This window comes from Phymastichus coffea, unplaced genomic scaffold (genome assembly GCF_024137745.1).
Source record: "Phymastichus coffea isolate CEN01 unplaced genomic scaffold, Cenicafe_Pcof_1.1 PCOF00170, whole genome shotgun sequence".
NCBI classification, from domain to species: Eukaryota; Metazoa; Arthropoda; class Insecta; order Hymenoptera; family Eulophidae; genus Phymastichus; species Phymastichus coffea.
In genome coordinates this window covers 1-14,140 of record NW_026706981.1, presented here as the reverse complement: position 1 = coordinate 14,140, position 14,140 = coordinate 1, and the positions used below count along the sequence as shown (strand labels likewise).

Genomic DNA, 14,140 nt, shown 5'->3' with positions numbered 1-14,140 from the left:
ATGCGCACAACAGCCGAAGGCTACGCGGCCGTCGGCGCTTTCGTCAGTCTGGATGAGTGTGCGATTGAGTGCGAGGCCGCGCAGTTGGATTTGATTTATTCGATTCTTTATTTACAAAAATCACTGATACACAATGGTACATAGGACGCGCGCTGCGCAATGATACACAATACCAGAAAGGACGGACGCACAATTTCTTAGCAACGCGCATCCTCGAATGTGGTCGCGCGAGAGCACCTCGACCAATGGTTTTCTGTGGTTTTTTTTTTTTTTTTTTTTTTCACATAATTTACCGTTCCCGAGAGTTCACGGACGAGAGAGAAAATAAAAGAGGAGAATCTCAAGTAGGTACTGGCGATTGTTCTTGTACGCGCGTGCCGCAATCGCCTTCCTTCCTTTTTTCGAGCTGCGTATGTGGGTCGCTTTAGAAAAGGCGCGTACTAGCTTGCGAAATGTCGCGTCATTAACAGATCGTTTTGAGAGAAAGAGAAAGAGAGAGTGAGAGTGAGAGAGAGAGAGAGAGAGAGAGTGCGCGCGGTACGCACTCGTCACGAATGCAAATCGGAGCTTTTTCCTTGCTCGAGCGCTCTACACATCGCTCGCAAAGCTAAACACAACTATAAGTTTGCTTCGATCGATATATATATATATATATATATATATATATTTATGTATACGTATATGTATATGTAATATGCTTTATAAATAGACAATAATTTAAATGGTTGTGTTGGCTGAACGCGAATCTAGACTGGTGAAAATTTGGACGAAACGACAAGTTGCCGTGGTGCGCACGTTAGGGTCGTTGCCGGCTACGAAGGGAAAGTAGGGGGGCCTGCGCCGAGGTAGGTGTCAAGAACGGCCGAGCGGCGGGCGGCCTAGCCGACGAAGGGGTAGCCGGGGTAGCCGACGGCCGGCGGGAAGTAGCCCGGGTAGGGCGGCACGTTGGGCGGCAGGGCGATGGTGGAGGTGACGTAGGTGGTGGTCTCGGTGGGCACCAGGCGCGTGGAGTAGAGCGTGGTGTAGGCGGTCTTGGCGCCGAAGGTGAGCTTGAGCACCTTGGAGTCGGACACGGTGGCCAGGGTCTGCTGCACGAGCGGCAGGCTGGTGACGGCCAGCTGCGGCTGCGCCACCGGCTGCGGGAACAGCGGCAGCTGCGGCACGGGCGGCGCCGCCAGCAGCGTGGACGCGCCGTACTCGTAGCTGGTGCGCGGCACCGTGCCCACGGCCCGGCTGATGGTCGACAGCACTGTCTGCCCGTTGCTGATCAGCGGGATCACGTGCGAGTCGTAGAGCGTCTGTAGGCTGACCACGGGCCGCGAGGTGGTGATCACCTGCGGCCCCGCCGCCTGGCCCTGCAGCAGCTTCAGCAGCGCCAGCTGCTGCGCCTGCTCGGCGCTCGCCGCCGCCGCCGCCGCCGCCGCCTGCTCGGGCTGCCTGGGCGCCGCGACGCCGCGCTCCGGCTGGCCGGCCGGCCGCGGCCCCCTGCCCAGCAGGTCCAGCTCGGCCTCGGCCTCGGCGCCGGGCGCCAGCACGCGCTTGGGCGCGTCCTCGTCGTCGCCGCGCTCCTCGTCGCCGAAGTCCAGCTCGAGGTGCAGCTCGCTGCCGGCCTCGTCCAGCCGCGAGTTGAACTCGTTGAGGGTCTTGCTGGGCACGAACTGGTAGAGCTCGGAGGGCGGCAGGGTCTTGGTGGCGGTGACGATGCGCGCGATGTTGTAGGTCTGCACGAGGGTGAGCCGCGTGCTGGTGCTGCCGTTGGCCGCGACCACGGGCAGCAGGTGGGTCTTGAGCAGGGTCTGCGTGGTGGAGAAGGTCTCGGTGAGGATCTCCAGCGGCGGCGTGGCCATGCTCGGCTCGAGCGTGATGGGCGGCAGCGTGGCCACGGACGAGTCCAGCGGCAGGCTGCTCTCGTAGGCGGCGCCCGTGTTGGGCGCCAGTATGTTCTCCGTCAGCGGCTCGCTCGGCGCCGCCGGGCCCGACGGCTCCGCGCTCGCGAACGACCTCCTCAGCGTCGACGTGACCGTCACGTAGCGCGTGTTGCGGCTCGTGCCCACCTGCAAGCACACGGTGGCGCGCCTCGCGCGTCATCTCGGCCGCTCGACTTTGCTTTTTTCTCAACGACGAGCGCCTACCTGGAAGGCGTAGGGCGACTTGACGGTGGCGATCTCGAAGTAGACGTCGGGCAGGTCCGCGGCCGTGGAGATCTCCACGTTGACGGTCTCCACGGGCAGGGGCTTGTCGGCGTGCGGGGCCTCGCTCTGCTGCACGCTCACGTTCACGATGGCCGCGTCCTCGCTCTCGCTGCCGTCCAGCTCGCCGTCGTACTCGACGCCCTCCTTGCGCTGGGCGCCCGGCGGCAACGGCGGCGCCTCCTCGGTGGCGGCCGCGCCGCCCGGCCCGGCCTCGGCGCCCGGGGCCGGCTGCGGCTGCTGCTGCGCCGGCGGCGGCGGCGGCGCCTGCTGGCCGGCCGCCGGCCGCGCCTCCTCGTCGCCGGCCTGTTTGCGGATGACGATGCGCGGCTTGGGCGTGGTCTTGTACGACCAGCGGCCCTGCGTGCGCGGCAGCTTGGACTTGATGGCCGGGTTGGAGACGAACGGCGGCGCCGACGACTCGCTCTTGGCGGCCTTGAGGTGCTTGGTCGCGGCGCCGCCGCCGCCGCCGCCGCCGCCGCCGCCGCCGTTACCGCCGGACGGCCGGAAGCCGCTGCGACGCCGGCCGCCGCTTGGCGATTCCGTGCTCGTCGTGGCTGCCGGCTGCGAGCGGTTCCTGCGCACGTCCGCGGATTGACAATTAGCCCGAGCGCCGGCGATCGGCGAGCCGCGCGCTCCGCCTCGCACTCACTTGTAGCCGGGCCGCGATCCGGCCGGCCGATTCTTGCGTGCAGCGGGCTCGTTGCTCGGCTCGGACTCCTCGCCGGCTGCGATCTTGTTGCTGCGGAACTTGGGCCTCGCCGGGCTGTTGGGGTGTCGCCGACCTGGTCGCCCTGTCGGGGCAGACGGATCGTTCGAGAGATCGGTGCCAGTCGAGGCGCAAGTCGGGTCGAGGGGCAGGGCAACGTACCCGGCTGTTCCGCGTGGCTGGGCGGCTCGTCGTCGACCGGCAGCGCGGGCTCCAGCTGCTGCTGCTGCTGCTGCTTGATCTTCTGATGGGGTCCGATGGTCTTGAGGATGCGCTGGCTGCTGCTCGGCCGGATCTTGTTGGCGTTTTCGAGGAGGCTGTTGGCGTTGGCCGGGGCGAGCACGCGCGACGAGCTCTGCAGCACCTGGGCGTACTTGCCGTTGATGTAGGTGCCGATCACCGAGGTCTCGTGCACCGTCGTCAGTCCGTCCTTGACAATCGTGCCGCCCAGCTTGGTCACCAGGCCCGTGGGGTTCTCCTTGTTGGACCTGGCCGACGCTCGCGGCTTGCTGCCAAGCGACTTGGCCGACGGCCGCAGGTTGATCAGCTGCAATCATCGCAGCGAAAAACGAAGCCTCAGTCTGGCTGACGGCGACGCCGACGAAACAAAGCGCGCTCGCGGCGACGCGAGTTAGAAAGGGCGAGCGGCCGGCGCGAGTGGAAAGGAGCCGTCGGCCGCATCGAGGTCGCGGTCAAGCCGCGCGCGTGGGAAAGGCGCGCCGCGACACGCACCTTGTAGGACTCGTCCACCACTTCGGCCGGCTGCTTCGACAGAAAGTCGTACTCCGGCTCGGCCAGGTTGTTCTTCACGCCGGGCACGTCGTCCGCCTTGGCGCGCACCTCCACCAGCGTGGACTGGGCCGGCGTCCTGGTGGCCAGCTCCGGGCGCGCCGCCGAGTCGCCGACCGCGGGCTCGCCGTCCTTGCTGGTCTCCGCGCTCTTGCGCGTCTTGCTCGGCTTGATGTCGGGCCTCGCGGCCTCCTCCGCCGCCGCCGCCGCGGGCCTCGTCTCGATGGCCGACGGTGGCGACGCCGGTCCGCCGCCCGGCTGCTCGCCGCCTCCCTCTGCAATCAGTCGACGTTTGGCCATCTCGACGCGCGCCCGTCGACGCCGGAAAGTCGGCCGAGCGCGACGCCGAAACTTGGCTTTCTCTCGCGTGCACCGCGCGATCGTTGTTGCCGCCGCAGTCGCGCGCGCCTGGGAACGGTGCTCGCGCGCGCAGGGGTCAACGAACCGGCCGCGGTGCAACCGAGCGACGCGTTTTTTTCCGTGCTTCCTTTGCCGCCTCGTCGAGTCGATGACGCGGCGCGAGAGAGAGAGAGAGAGAGTGATACCTTCGCGTTTCGAGCTCTCACGCGCGCGGAGACGAGAGATCGAGAAAAGGTCGTGCGCGCCTCGACAGCTCCGACTTCGATTCGGCGATGCACGATCGCAACGCGCGTCGGTCCGAGGGCTTGCGCAAGGGCTTGACGCAACCACAGCGCCAGCCGAATCGAAACGATTGGATAACGACTGCACGCCTCCTTGAGCTTATTATGCATCGCAGTTCACGGCGCCGCGCTATCCCCCCCTTTCTCTTCGCGAGCACACGTGCAATGCACGGTCGTACTGCGACTTCCGTCCGATTCGTCCGGTCGAACAACGCGTCGGTAACGCTCTTCGAGCTCGAGCGAGCGGTGCACCCGGAAGAGAATGGCTACTCGCCCGAATTGCCGAACGCGTGGAGGTTTCGCCCGTACGACTCCGGATGACGGCCGACGAGAGGAGCACGCGGTGCGCGACCGGCGAAAAAGCGATAGAAGGCGCGCGAGCGGGCGGTTCGTTGAGCGTCGGCGAATGTTGGTTGAGCGCGCGCGCGCGCAGCGATCGGTCGCGAGGCTCACCGGCGGGAGCGGACTGCGGACTGAAGACCATGACGGTGTTGCCGATGGTGGTGGTGAAGTCGAGGAAGCCGTAGACGGTCTGCGTGACGATGTCGCTGTCGGCCTGCAGCGGTGCCTCGGCGACGGCCGGCTGCTCCGGCACCAGGCTCACCGGCTGCTCCGCTGCTGCTCCCGTGTAGATCTGCGCCGTGCCACTGCTCGCTGAATCACAGGAGACTTTAGCTTGGTCGGGGCACGATTGGGACTCGCTTCGGGTTCGCCGATTTCCCCGGCCCACCGCCGCGTAATTTTCCGCGTAATTTTCCGCGTAAACGTTCGTTGCACTCCGGTGGGCCCTCCCTCCGTTGCAGGCTCTCTCGGCAGGGCGGACGCGCCGGCGATTAGTGGAGATCCAGCGAGCGACGGCATCCCCGTCGCTCGCGCGGCATCTCGTCCAGCGAAAATCGGCTCGCGGGAATGGGGTTTCGGGCGTGTGCGCGCACAAACATCCTTGTCCCGCGCGAAGAAAAGGGGGCGTGGCGCGTGCAGCTGCGCGGCTTGCGAAACAGCGCGTCCTTGACTGGCCTGCTATTCTAATCGCGGACAAGCGGCGAGGAGAAAGGCGATCGACTTCCTGCATTTTCTCGACGCGCGTCGCCGTCCTGCGCTCATCGGAGCCCGCGACGAAAGGTGGGGGGGAGGCCGCGGCTTAGTCGGCAGGATTTATCCGCGTTCCCCTTTGCCCCGCGTCGTGCCCAAGATTCGCGTCGCGCGCACTTACCAAGGGCGAGCATCGCCATCGTCGCGGCCACTGCGGCGAACGTCATCTTGACTTTTGCGCTGCTGCTATTGCTGTGGGCGCTGCTGCTGCTGCTGCTGCTGCTGCTGCTGCTGCTGCGGGCGCTACTGCTACTGGCACTCAGCAGAACGGCATCGTGGGTCGCACTGCTCGAGAAACCCGCCGGTCGGATCTGCAAGCGGACGGCGTTTGTCCTCTCGAGTGGCTGGCTGACTGCTCTCGGCCTGCTGCGGACAGCGGAGTATGCGTACGTGTATACATTGGCGAACGCTCCAAGCGGCGCTCGTCGCTTAGAAAGTTCTCTCGATAGGACTTTCCACGGAGATTCAATAGCCGCTCTCTTCGCGCGGGGACCCTCCGACGTTTCACTTTTTCCGGAGCGTCCCGCTCCCGAGGATAGACGGAGCGCGGCCCCCGCGGCAAATTCGCCGGTGAAATTCCGCCGAGCTTCCGAGCGAGCGTCGAACGGGCCAGAGGACGGACGAGGAGAAGAGAAGAAAAGGAGCAAGAGCATTTTTAGAAAGCACGACTACTCTAATGCGCCGACATTCCAGCGCGGTCCAAGCGGCGATGGGAGACGCACGGGAGGTCGAGAGGAGAGACGAATTTACCGCCGCGGCGCGCGACCGGAATCCAGATTCCAGCGCTACCGAAGGCGAGAGTAGAGGCGTGCCGCACTCGTCGCTCCTCGCGCGTCGTCCGCCTTCGTCGGGGGACGGAGCGCCTCCGCGCCCCGACGCCACCGGTCGAAAATCGCGCCTCGTCGTCTGGCTCGGCGGAGCGCAGAGAAGGCTGGCGAACGCGAGAAAACGAATCGCCGGAGATGTGTTTGGCTCGCGTCGCGCCTTTCACTCTCCCTTCGCGGCGAGCAGCGGTTCGCGAGAGCGAGTCGCGCGTTGCAAAACGGCGAGTCGCGTAATTCCGCTCCCCCTGCGCTTGCCGCCGCAACGGCGCACGTGCGCGACTCCGGTTGTCGCCTGCTCCCGGGCCGACCCGCCCGAGCCCGCCGACGGAGAGCGCGGCGGATCCTCGACGACCGAATTCCCGGCCGAGCGAGGCTGTCCGCGAAAAAGGAACGAGAGGAGAAACGACGAAAGACCCGGCGACGAGTCGAAAGTTCAGCGGCGGTCAAGCGTATGCAAATGCTCCCTCGCTCTCGGCGGAATATCGCTGAAACCGGTCACTGGCCGACAGGCTCAAGATCAGGGACGAGCGCTGTCGCCCGAAAATTTCTCTTCTTTCGCGGAGGCACCGTTCCGATCGATCCGCCGCCGATCGTCGCGCTCGGCGTGGGCAGTACCGGTCAGCCGCGCGCGGGCGCGCCTTTCTCTCGTTTCGCTTTGTCCGCGCCGGACCTAAGCTCGTCAAAACGCGACGTCGCGCGCATCTCCGATCGGCGGATGCATCTCGAGACTCGCTCGCCTTGGCCGCGCGCCCGGTCGCGAGGCTCGGCCCTCGTTTTCCACCCCCGCGGCGAAACGGCAAGCGTCGCGGCGGCGCGCTTGCGGAATCGCGCGCCGTTGCGAAGGCGCACGGAGCGCCCGCGCCGCTTTATTGCGAGCTGCGCTCGCTACGCGTTGCGCAACCGCGCTCCGACGATTTCCAGCCCGCGCTCGCTCGACTTTTCGCCGCCGTTCTCCGCGCGACGACGACGGCGACGACGACGGCGACGACGACGACGGCGACAACGACGACGACGCCGGGGTCGAACTTGACCTCGATCGCGCGCATCGGCCCACCAAAGACGTTGCACCCCGCGAGCCGCTTCCGCTCGCGCGAGAAATCGGCGCGCCGATAGCGGCGCTCCGGCTTCCGCGGCTGGAGGCGCGCGAGCGTGCGCCGCCACTCGTAACCGCACGTAATCGCGCTCACTTTCACTCGGATCCGCGCGAGCGTACTCGCGACGTGACTCGCGGCCGGTCTTGGGAAATCTGGGTTGCGAATCCGGGCCGAGCCGCGGGAGAAAGGACGACGGCCGGAGCGCGCGCGCTCGCCGCGGAAAGCCACCTCGACTTTTCCGCCTGGAGAGCCCTCTCACCGGGGGACGCATACTCACGTGTGTGCGGCGAAGCGACGCGGGGACCGTAGCCACCACACTCGTCACACTTGGCTCAGCGTACGACAGCGCAGATCGAGGCGAGTGCGGCGAGGCGCATTACTCGCTCGGGCGTCTCGGAGTGACTGGGCGAACGCGCTCGGTCGCGGCCGCGTTGCCGTTCGTCGCGCGCGGCTTTCACTTCGCGCGCGCGCGCGTTCTCGCTCGCTCGCACCACCAATTTTCCCCCGTTGCTCGCTCGCGCCGAGCGGCAGACGAGTCGGCGCTCGCCCGACGCGCGCCTGCTCGCTGGATTATCGTGCCGAGCAACCGATCTTCGGCCACCAACGCTCGTCGTTCGGACTCGCCTCACCTCCGAGAACCACGCGCCGAAAGCGAGCACCCTTGCGTTTCTTAACTTTCGGAAGCCACTTGAAAGCCTATTCGAGTGGGCTCCTTTCAAGAGAAAACAGATTTAAAGGAAACCCCGAGAGAAACCTGCCGAATGGCTTCGAGTGACAATCGATTTCTTCTCACGGCAGTTTGTTTATTTTCGGATTAGAGAGTCTTTCTGGCTCTCAAATCAAAGCAATCATCGTTTCGTCTTCGGAAAACAATAGAAATGCGAGGCTTCATCCGGCAGCCTCAACGCCGCGTTCTTGGCAACAGGCGCTCGTTCTCCGCTCTGTCTTCTAGCCGACGTCGTAGCGACAAGTCACTTAAAGCGTAACCATAATGCGTGGCGCGGTTCAGTTCTCAGCCACGAGAACTTTGTTGATCGCCCGTGTGGGTCACGTCAGTGTTTCTCAACTCCAACAGGTGGACAAAAAAATAAACGGCCGCTACCGCCAAGTCCTCGATCGTCTTGCCTTTTCCTTCTTCCCTGATGACGTCTATGGTTCGACGCAGGCCAGATCAGCGAGTTGCGGCGAGAGTGGTAGCGAGTGATAGTCTACAGCACGTTCACTTGGGAACTTGCTGATCATTCCTGCTGACTAACTCTACCAGATAACTCCAAAGATACCAACCGAATCTTTCTAGTACAATCGCGTAGACGATACTGCCATCTGTCGATCAACTAGCTAAATTTCATAGTGAAACTTGGCAGAAGCAGAAGACCGTATAGTGACCACATGGGTTGAACTACACCAAACACGTGTGCGGTTGACCTTATTTGTAGTAGAGGGATTTGTTGATTGCTCCTGTACTTTCGGTTAACCTCTTGTTTTATTATTAAACGCTATCTCAAACAAAACTGATCTGAAATCGACATACACTGTAAACCGACAGATTCATAACCTGTTTGTGCAATATCAAAAAGTTTTTCGTTTTCACGAATTTGAACAGTATTTACATTACCATTTGAATATGGACAAACATATAAGTATTAAATCAATTAGAAAATGCGTCCGGAAACAAAAACGCGCTCAGCATAGACTAGCTAGAGATATGGATGTTGAATGCTCAGAAACACCGACACAGGTATAAATATATCTTTAGTCTACACACTTTCTCGGTTAGTGTCCTGAACAAACGTTAATTTTTATTGTTTCTATCCAGTACATAGCAATATGTAATGCTGGTTTGGTAACTGGACTCCAGAGAGAAGCTTTGGAGCAATTCATTGGAAATCTAGTACCTAACTTCAGTTTAACCATGCCCCCAGAAAAATCATACAGTTTTGTTAATTTTTCTAATGTGTGTAATGCTCAAGATTTTTATAATAAAGTCCATGGGATCGCACAAGGGCCAAATCAAAATACTGTTTTTTATTTAATTTTTATCAAAAACAGTAAGTCTCACTCCTGATAAATTGTTTTGTTTTATAACTTGAAAATTTAATTGTACTGTAAGCATCATTTTTAGTTCCCAGTATTGAAGAACCATTTGGCAATGAGTTACCTCCAGGTCTGAGGCTTATAACAGATTTTATCTCTCCAGAAGAAGAGTCTATTTTATTACAAAGTATCAATTGGAATGAAGAAGATGGTGAGAATTTTTGTATATCGTTATTCTTAACTATCAAATTGAAAAATATTTGATGTATGTAATTTATAACAGTAGATGTAGATTCACTTCTGAAGAATCGCAAGGTCAAACATTTTGGCTATAAGTTTAGGTACGATAATAATTTAGTGGATGTAGATAATCCCATCAATCCAATACCAACAAGTTATAAATTTCTGCAAAGTTTATTCGACAAGAACGATTGTGGAAATATCAAATATGATCAACTTACAATCAACAGATATCTGCCTGGTCAAGGTAAATTGCACAAGTATCACTTGAAATTTGATTTTTGATTTAAGCAATGAATTGGGAACACTAATTTTTAGTATTTTGAAGGAATTCCACCCCATATAGACACTCACAGTGTGTTTGAAGATCCAATACTGTCTCTTTCTCTGGGTTCAGCATATGTAATGGATTTTAAGCAGGGTGATCAGAAAGTTTCATTAGATTTGCCTGCGAGATCTTTATTGATCATAAGCGGCGAATCCCGTTACGCTTGGAGCCACGGTATCTGCCCTCGGCATAATGATAATGTTCGAACAGACAATGGTTTTTCAACTCGTTCACGGGCCACTAGAGTTTCATTTACATTTCGAAAAGTTCACCGAGGTGATTGTCAATGTAAATATCCTGAGTACTGTGATAGCCGAAGAAAAAAGACCTTCAAAGTAACGCCTATTGACAATTCTGTCGCGTCAGAACTTGAAAATCTATACGTACACGATGTAAGTATAAAATTCTTGCTCGAGACCACACAGTATTGATGTATTTACAAAACTATCAATCTAATATCAATGAATTTATTACAGGTATACGAGCAAATCTCGGGTCATTTCAACGAAACCAGGCACAAGCAATGGCCTAACGTGACAAAATTTATAGAAGGCGTGGAAACTGGTGGACTTCTGTTGGATGTCGGATGCGGTAATGGGAAATACCTGCAAGGACACACAAATGTCTTTAAAGTAAATTTTTGTTTTATTTATTCATTAACTCTTGTACTTTATAATAATTTACAAAAACTTTATATTTTCATTTTAGATGGGCTGTGATCGTAGCACAGGTCTTGCTGAAATATGCCGAAGTAGAGGATTTCAAATAATATTCGCCGATTGCCTTCAACTACCGTACAGATCAAATGTTTTAGATGCAGTATTATGCATCGCAGTCATTCATCATTTGTCAACCAACGAACGCAGAAAACAATCAATTTGTGAGATCATGAGAGTCCTTAGACCAAGTGGCAGAGCACTTGTTTACGTGTGGGCCAAGGAACAGAATAAGGATTCTGTCAAGTCGACATACTTGAAATTCGGCGCGAGTAAAACGAAAAAGGACGACACAAGCATCAAGTATGACGTGCAGTATCGTAAGACTGAAAACAATTTGACACTTCCGATTCACGAGAATCGAACTGAATTTACTCATAGCGACATGCTCGTACCGTGGAAACGAAAAGGTGGCGGAGACTTTTTACGATTTTATCATGTTTTTGAAGAAGGAGAGTTGGAAAAGTTATGCTCTGATGTACCGTCAACCAAAGTACAAAAGGTTTATTACGACCAAGGAAACTGGTGTATAGTACTTGAGAAAACGTCTGTAACGGAAGTTGACTGTAAATGAAATTGTTCGAATCCCAATGAAATGTGTACATATGTAAATATATATACCATCACTAAAACAAACTGATTTGTTTTTTGAAAAGTTTATTTAATCCCTATAAGATATACAAAACAAACGTTTTCATCATAAACTAAGATATTTCCTAAAGTAACACAGGAAATTTTCGTCATGAGATTTCTTCTTTCTTTTTTTTCTAAATTTGTTCTTATTAATTATCACCATCAATGTATCTGCTTGTCACTATCATCAGTACAATTCATCTTAACCCAGCTATATTGTTAAAAATTATGCACATCTGCAAATCAGTATTAAAATATTACAATTTTATATTTTACAGTATTAGTCCTCCAGCTCCCTCCCATGAAAACTTGTTTTAGCCTTCTCAATCATTTACTCTTTGCTTTATTCTTTGCTCTTGCACTTTATCGCGTTATTTATGCTAATATTACAATTATATAATTTTTCCATGACAGCTAAATATTAGGGGAGACGAAGAGTTTAATGCTGAAAGTGGTAGAAAAGAGCTTCTTTTTATGACAATGTGCTTTTTGAAATCAGTCTGATTGCGCGAAGAAGCAGCGATACGCTTCCGGTATATTTTTCTCACATATATAATTATCATAATCATCATCCTGGCAATAAAATCTTGAAGTAATATTGAGCTTGTAGCTCATCAGTATCTTATATAGTTTGCTCTAATCGACGACGATTAGGTAATCTGTACATACTAAGACCTAGGAATGTTAACATTATAAGAAACCACAATAATTTATTATAATACAGCCTGCTGTACACCAGAATGATTTTCATGTAAGGCAGTACGAAGTTTATAGACACACCACCTTGTCGTTTTTTTCCTCCAACGATAAACGCTTAGTTCAAGTATGTTTACTTTTTTCACGAGTGTCGTTTAAATTTCGAAAAAATACTTATAAAAGTTTGTCGTTTTTAAGAAATATCGTTTTTATTGACAAAAATGAATGTTTGTAAGAAGGGGATATAACGATGGTAAGGGGCAGGGACCGATGATCTCTTTGATTAATTAAATCAAACATAAATAGCGCCAGTAGTAGATCGCAATACAAATCAGAAGCTATTCGTCAGTCGAATTAAAAAAAGAAAGAGAATTCAAATATTACATTGATAATCTTGTATCGCAATAGACGCTGGATAATAATAAAAAAAGAATGAATTTTTACGAATCGAGAGTGTAATACAGTTTGATAAAACAGGCTCAAGCACTCTATAATCCCCGTTCCAACGATAAACAGCATATTACATTTGAGAGGAGTGGAATAACAATGATTTACGTTATGTACGCACAACAGCCACCCTTCATCTCACTTTAAATCCTTTTTTTACTCGTTTCCCTCACTTCTGTGCAATACATCATCGAGAGAAGTACTCATTTGCTCATCGGCCGTGGAGCAAACAAAATTTCGAAAAAAAAATTGTTAATATTTTTCGTTTTGATTTCAAAGAAAGTTTCACTCGACTTTCTTTTCGCTCGCTAAACCGCATTCGCAGGCTAATTAAACTCTAGGCTCCATCACGCGCGTTGCACAATGTTACTGCGACTCAATGTATATATATGCAATATACATAGGATCGCATTGTAACGCTCGCGATCGAGATCAAGTCGTACCGTCAGTGGTTTTACACAACATCGATATAAATTACACAGGTACAGCGAGGTGCAGCGTATCGACACACTCCTCGTTTAGAATCGCAAATAAAATAAAAATTAAAAAAAAAAAAAACAAAAAGGAAAAAATGGTAAAGCCACTATCTCTCCACCTGCGCGATTCACTCAGCCGCCGATCCGAGCATGAGAATTATTTAAAGAATAAGAGGTATACTGTACAAAATGTCGAGTAATTACAAAAAAACTGCTCCTTCATCGTTAATAATATTAAACCGCAAACTATGCTGGCACCGAATGAACTGAACTGACAACGTTCCTCGAGTTTTATTCCTTTGGAAGTGCAGGAACGTACTTCATCGATCAATACATATATCCCTTCCATTATTTTCTGCTTTTATTTATTTTTTTTCATTTATCATTACTCATATTAATAACTAAATCAAATGATTTCATAGTTTTATTACTTTTTTTGTAAACATAGAGTGGAGACAAAGTCAGCGATAATTGAGCCCCTGCGCCTTCCACCCCAAGACAGAAAAGTGGGCACCATCTCTTATTTTTTCTCTCTACCTCTCGTCAAATGTTTCATTTTTATTATTTTTTTTCTTGTTTAATCCTTTCGCTATCTTATGCCACTTTACATGTTTTACTATCAATATGTTAAAATACAAATGTCACTCATACAACTAACGCATCTCCTCTCGCGTAATCATCATTATCATAAATCACTCACACATACAATTTTTTTTCTTTAAAATAATTATTATAATCGCGGTTGTTGTAGTTGTTGATTCCTCATTTTGTTTTTTAATAATTATTGTGAAAACAGTCTGGGGGGACTGGTGGTTAGTTATTTGTTCTCCTAGTGGTGTAAGTACGCTCACGCTAAGGTCAATGGTATGTACAGTAGGTGAGGTATGCATCGGGATCAAGGACACGGGGTGATAGATGAGATTTTTGACGTGCGTCCGGCTAATCGTTACTCTCCTTGCTATTCGTCTTCATCTTCCCACTCCTCCTCGCTTTCAGCTTTCTTGGCCGCTGCCGGTGCTCCAACTCCTGGGCCGTCCTTCATCTTTTTTTTGTACGCAGTCATTTCCTGTAAAAATGAGAGAAGTCGGATTAGCAACGAGATTACTGCATCTGTGACTCGGAGTCGATCGACGCACGCAAACAACACTCACTCTTTCGTATCGAGCCTTGTCCTTCTCAGCCATAGCTTCGTATTTGCTCTTCAGTTCGGGACTGGCATCGGACCACCTCTT

At 53.5% G+C, this 14,140-nt stretch overlaps 2 protein-coding genes and 1 long non-coding RNA gene across 6 annotated transcripts; 1 reads left to right on the top strand and 2 right to left on the bottom strand.

The window, feature by feature from the left end:
• Positions 1-110: 110 nt before the first annotated feature.
• Positions 111-9,937, bottom strand: LOC131673205 (histone acetyltransferase KAT6A). Of its 3 annotated transcripts, none has more exons than XM_058951027.1 (8): positions 9,834-9,937; positions 5,542-5,786; positions 4,782-4,982; positions 3,631-3,962; positions 3,061-3,445; positions 2,842-2,983; positions 2,133-2,766; positions 111-2,054 (listed from the first exon to the last, which is right to left on the bottom strand). In XM_058951027.1, exons 2-8 carry the CDS (start codon positions 5,585-5,587, stop codon positions 879-881), a joined length of 2,916 nt encoding a protein of 971 aa, XP_058807010.1. In that variant the 5' UTR covers positions 5,588-5,786; positions 9,834-9,937; the 3' UTR covers positions 111-878. The 3 variants fall into 3 exon arrangements, with proteins under 3 accessions (XP_058807010.1, XP_058807009.1, XP_058807008.1); XM_058951026.1 differs by lacking the exon at positions 9,834-9,937 and adding an exon at positions 7,616-7,754; XM_058951025.1 differs by lacking the exon at positions 9,834-9,937 and adding an exon at positions 7,616-7,732 and having other exon boundaries at positions 5,542-5,783.
• On the top strand, positions 8,741-12,032 carry LOC131673206 (alkylated DNA repair protein alkB homolog 8). 2 transcript variants are annotated; one of them, XM_058951029.1, is made up of 7 exons: positions 8,741-9,076; positions 9,155-9,386; positions 9,461-9,583; positions 9,659-9,859; positions 9,941-10,332; positions 10,417-10,572; positions 10,649-12,032. In XM_058951029.1, the coding sequence occupies exons 1-7, from the start codon at positions 8,963-8,965 to the stop codon at positions 11,228-11,230; spliced, it is 1,800 nt and encodes a 599-aa protein (XP_058807012.1). In that variant the 5' UTR covers positions 8,741-8,962; the 3' UTR covers positions 11,231-12,032. The 2 variants fall into 2 exon arrangements, with proteins under 2 accessions (XP_058807012.1, XP_058807011.1); XM_058951028.1 differs by having other exon boundaries at positions 8,745-9,076; positions 9,656-9,859.
• Positions 12,033-12,168: 136 nt separating this feature from the next.
• On the bottom strand, positions 12,169-14,140 carry LOC131673207 (uncharacterized). Its single transcript, XR_009302689.1, has 2 exons — positions 14,060-14,140; positions 12,169-13,974 (listed from the first exon to the last, which is right to left on the bottom strand). It is a non-coding gene; the product is annotated as an uncharacterized LOC131673207 (long non-coding RNA).